Raw genomic sequence first — 4,971 nt, forward strand, 5'->3', positions numbered from 1 at the left:
CTACATAAATCTGGCATATCACCAATCCTCCTTGTACTTAGACTGGTGTGTATCATCAATGCCAAAATTCAGTGGAGACCTTTCCTGACCCCTCCTCTGCACTACCTAATTAGCTCGTGCCTAAAGGCTTTGTGATTTTTTTATGAAGTATGATATATACATGAAAATAATAACATCCACGATCACCACTGCCATCACCCCATGTATGTTTACTCAGCAATAGTTGACTAAATTCACTGAGACTTACTCTTAGATACTGTGCATAGGACTACCATTTTAGTACTGTGATGTTATTAGATACTGTTGTGTTATTCTTTTTAATGAAAAAGGCTTGAAACCAATTCATGCTATAATCCTACACACACTTATCAGGAAGTAAGCCGCACTGCACTCAGTGGGACTAACCTCTGAGTAAACATGCATGAAAATGTAGTATTAGTATTTAATTCCATTGCATTCCTCACACAAAAGATGTCTCTTGTGGAACAGAAAATCCTTGCAGCTGGGAAGGGAAAATGAAAGGCAAGAACGGTGAATAGGAAATGCTTAGTCAGCAACTGTTCTGTCAATATTAAAAGGTGAAATGTAAGCAGGCACAGTGCCAATGGCTAGATATGTTAGATAGCCTCATTAGGTAAATCTCTACTTGTGTATGTACAAATGACACAAAATAAAAAGCCGGTTTGAAGCAGAATAGTGAGGCAATCAAAAGGGGCAACATATTTTGGCCTCCCTATTGTCCAACTACTGGGAAAAGAAAAACTTACTCAGAAACTATTAATATCAATTGAATTTATTACAATTTACTAAGCTCCAAGGCACATTACAGTGTTCTGTTAACTACAGAAATGTATAAAGGACAAACAGAGCAAGTTTTCCATGTACAGCAATTTTGCTCTAGTGTTCAAAAGCTTTCGTGCATCAATAAAGCAAAAACAAAAACAACATGAAGATCGAAAATGTTCAGGTCAATAGAAACAAACTGAAACATTTTTTTTCTTTACAAAGTTGCAAAAAAAAAATCCCACCCCTATACCACTCCCACCATTTTGCAAACGAACAAAAAGAAATTAAAAAAAACAAACAAACAATAAAAGATGGAAAGTAAAAGTAAAAGACTAACACTCTGGGCTTTTAAAACATAAGCTGTCACCATTTTTGTAGCATTTTTTTAGGCATCAACACTGGCCTTGGCAAAAAGAAAAGGTTTTTTTTTTTTTTCAATTTTCTTATTTTAGAGAAGTGCATACATTTACAAAAATACACACCAGCAGCAGGTAATCGCTAAGGGCTATTTAACTGTGTACCTAGCCAACACACTGCCAAAGAAATGAGAAACAGGTATTATGTGGTAACCAAACAATATTATATTCTGTTTTAACAAAAACAAAACGAAAAAAGAACAGCTCTATCCTTCAAATGAAGAAGGGTACATACCTTTGTTTCAAAATATAGAAACATACGACGAAAATAAGGTCTATACATAAGACTAAACTTTTTGCAGTATTGTCCCGCGGGTTGTTTCTCAATATTCACAATTCTCCATCTTCAGGCGTCTGAAGGGAGTCGCCTTGGCTGTTCGGATTGTTTTGTTTTTTAAGGGTCTCTCTCCTTTTTCACTTTCACGTCCCCCGCTAAAATGGTCGCGATCTCGCCCTGCATAAATGCCCAAGGCACGTTGGAACCGACTAAGGGGCATTTCTCGCCGCTGGGGCAATAGACTTCGCCCGTGGCCCCCTGCGCCTTGATGCTCTCCCGGGAACACGGGAAGCAGAACTTGTGACTAGGCACCGAGGGGCACTGCACGAAGTGCGTGTCCTCCAAGCGTTCGTGGCAGATGGTGCAGCACAGGGGTCCGCTGTTGGCCATGGGCGAGTCGGGAATGTTTTGCGGGTGCACTTGGTCCATGCCCGGGTGGGCGCTGGGCGGCGGGGGAGCCACCTGCAGGTTCATGTCCCCGTTGCGCGACGCCAGGCTGCGGCGCTGGCCGGGCACCGAGGCGGGCGACACGGGGCTGCTGCTGTTCCTCCGCGTCGACGTGGTCGAGTGCACCGAGCTGCCGTCTTTGGGCGAGTGCGCGTTGCCCAGCGTGTCGGCCACCGACATGAGCGCCGCCATGGGCGACTGGCCGTTCTGCGGGGCCGACTCGGGCGGGGTGGTCCGGTTGGAGTGAGGCCCCAGCGGCGGAGGGGGCGGCGGAGGAGGCACCCCGCCGAAGCCCCCCGCCGACATGGTGAGCTTGAGCGCCTCGCTCTGGCTGGCCATCCACTGCTGCCGCTGCTGCTCCTCGCTCAGCTTCAGGCCGCCTTCCGAAGCCGAGTCCGAAGGCTCCGGGGAGGCCTTCCTCTTGCGCAGGCCGCCGCCGCCTCCGCCTCCCGCTCCGGGCCCGCGGCTGGAGGCCGGCCCGCCCGCCCCGCCGCCGCCGGAGGAAGAGGAGGAGGAGGAGGAGGTGGGGGTCCTGGGCAGGCTGACGAGGGCGGTGGGCAGGATGGGGCACGAGGCGTCGAGGTAGGGCTGCGGCAACATGTCGGCCCCCACCATCTCCTTGAAGAAGCGCACGGACTCGGGCAGCAGGTCGCCCAGCAGGCGCCAGTCTCCGGAGCCGTGCTTCTTCTCGTACTCGAGGTACTTGAAGCCCGACGACAGGCCGCGGCCGAAGTCCTTCATGCAGTCCTGGTACATCTGCTTGGCCACGCCCGAGGCGGAGGAGAAGACGGTGCCCGAGCCGCTGGGGTACTCGATGAAGAGCTTCAGCTCGTAGTCCAGGCCGGGCTTGGAGACGGCGTCGAAGGCGAAGACGCGGCCCAGCAGCGCGTGGTCCTTCTTGAAGCGCACCTCGTAGGGCGTGCAGCCGGCCAGCGTCAGCAGCGTGTCGCGCACCAGCTTGGGCTTGCTGGCCCACTCCTCGGCGCGGTTGCGGAGGCTCTCGCTCAGCTCGGCCAGCGCCTCGGCGTTGCGCTGCTTCTCCTTCAGCTCCCGCTCCTGGTCGCCGCTGCTCGACACCGAGCCGGGGCGCTTCCCGCACGGGTCGCCCGAGGAGGACGTCGAGGACGACGACGAAGAAGACGAGGACGACGACGACGAAGCCGGAGGGCCCCGCGGAGGAGGCAGCGCCACCCCGGACGAGGCCGGCCCGTTGAGCAGCGTCTGCGGCAGCAGGTTGGGCGGCACGTTGAGCTGGGCGCCGCCGCCGCCGCCTCCTGGAGGGAGGCCGCTCACCAAGCCGCCGTGCGCCGCTCGCCGCGACGACGACGACGAGGAAGACGACGACGAGGAGTTGGGGCTCTGGCGGTTCAGCTCGGGCGGCCCGTCGTCTGGCGCTTTGGGGAAGCCGTTGGGGCCGCCCAGGCCATTGGGCATGCGGCCTCCGTGACTGCCCGGCGGCGGCGGGTACTCGAAGCGGCTGCGCGGCTCGCTCAGTCCGTAGCGCTCCAGGCCCGACGGCGCTTTCGAGGAGGCAGCGTCCACATGGTTCAGCTGCTGCTGCTGCTGTTGCACGGCAGCCGCGGCTGCTGCAGCTGCCGCCGCTGCCGCCGCCGCTTCCTTAGCCGACAGCGCCACGGCTTTGACGCCCACGGGCGGCGGCGGCCCCGGCGATCGCCCGTCCTGGAAACAACCGTGCGCCCGCTTGAGCTGCCGCGCGGTCTCGATGACGAACTCAATGCGGTCGGCGCCCTCGTAGTTGACGCAGCCCCGGCACACGGGCTCGCTGAAGTCCCAGATCATGGCCCACGGCATGCGCGGCAGATCGCACAGGTAGCACGACTGCCGCCGGGACGACGACACCTGCGCCGCCGACATGGCTGCTGGGGGACGAGGAGGGCGGCTTCGGGCTCTGTCCGGTGCGCGGGCGCTGCTGCCTCAGCCGCTAACCTGCTCCGGCCACCCTGCGCTGGGGGTGGGACCGGCTCCCGGTTTCCCGCTCTTTGGAGGGGGCGGGGGGCAGCGGGCGAGTGAGAGGCGGGGGGGGGACCTTCCCTGCTTCTCCGTTCCTTCCTTCTCGCCTTCCTTTTACCTGGCCTGGCGGGAAGCGCTTCCGAGTCTCCTCGAGCGAGGGGCGTGAGGCGCGGGGAGGGGTTGGCTCCCCTCCCTCCCTCGCTCGCTCCCTCCCGCCTTCCTTCCTCCCTCCAGCAGCTGCTTCTGCCGCTTCTTCGGTGTCTCTAAGCGGCTCCTGCTGCTGCTGCTGCTGCTCCTCCTCTTCTTCTTTCGCGCTGTTGGCGGCGTGGAGGAAAGGGGTGGGCGAGAAGAGACGTCGCCGAGGAGGGAAGCTGAGCGCGGGGCGGGGGCACGGGACCAGCGGAGCTCCGCTACCTGCTGCTGCTGACCCGAGCGCGGCAAGGTGGGTGGAGGAGGGTTTTGGGGAGGGAAGGACGGGTGGACAGAGCGGGGTAGGGACCAAGGGCGCCCCCGGAGCGAGCGCCTCGGCGGTCTGGCGGTGGCGGGGTGCTGTTTTGGCAGGCGGGCGGGTGCGCGCGCCTCAGGTTGGAGGCGGCGGCATCCTCGCGAGTAGCAGCAGCGGCGGCGCCGCCAGCTCCTCCACTCACATCCTCGAGCGCCGCTCGGAATTCGAATCGAGGGGGAAGCCGGAGTGTCACTCTGGGCTGCTGCCGCCGCCGCCGCCGCGCGTTCCGAGTGCGGCTCTGCCCCTCCTCCTGGCGCGGCGCTCCATTGGCCTCTCGCTCGCTCCGCTCCCGCGCTCCCCCCAGCTCGGATGCCACCTGGGTGGGGCGTTCACGTCACCGCCGCGCGCTCGCCCCCCCCCCCCCAGCCTTTGCAGTTCCCCTTTCGTAGCACTCGCTGGCTGGCTGGCTGGCTGGGCAGCTCCCTCCCGCGTCTTCTCCTCTCCCCTCCCGCCCCGCGCTTCTTCTGTGTCTACGGACAGGGAGCCCACTTGTTGCGTGGAAATTGCGCATGCTCGGCAGCCTGCCCATTTCCTCCCTCCTCCCCTTGTGTGTGTACAACCGCTGAAGC

At 59.2% G+C, this 4,971-nt stretch overlaps 1 protein-coding gene across 1 annotated transcript; it reads right to left on the minus strand.

Moving 5' to 3' along the window:
• Positions 1-777: 777 nt before the first annotated feature.
• On the minus strand, positions 778-4,645 carry IRF2BPL (interferon regulatory factor 2 binding protein like). The gene has a single exon (XM_083431779.1). It carries the CDS (start codon positions 3,799-3,801, stop codon positions 1,597-1,599), a length of 2,205 nt encoding a protein of 734 aa, XP_083287905.1. The 5' UTR covers positions 3,802-4,645; the 3' UTR covers positions 778-1,596.
• Positions 4,646-4,971: the final 326 nt, after the last annotated feature.

The sequence above is a fragment of the Podarcis tiliguerta genome (genome assembly GCF_965153285.1).
Source record: "Podarcis tiliguerta genome assembly, chromosome: 1".
NCBI lineage: Eukaryota > Metazoa > Chordata > Lepidosauria > Squamata > Lacertidae > Podarcis > Podarcis tiliguerta.

Excerpts from the sequence above, each read along its gene's own strand:
- IRF2BPL (XM_083431779.1), bottom strand. The coding sequence starts at position 3,801 with ATGTCGGCGGCGCAGGTGTCGTCGTCCCGGCGGCAGTCGTGCTACCTG.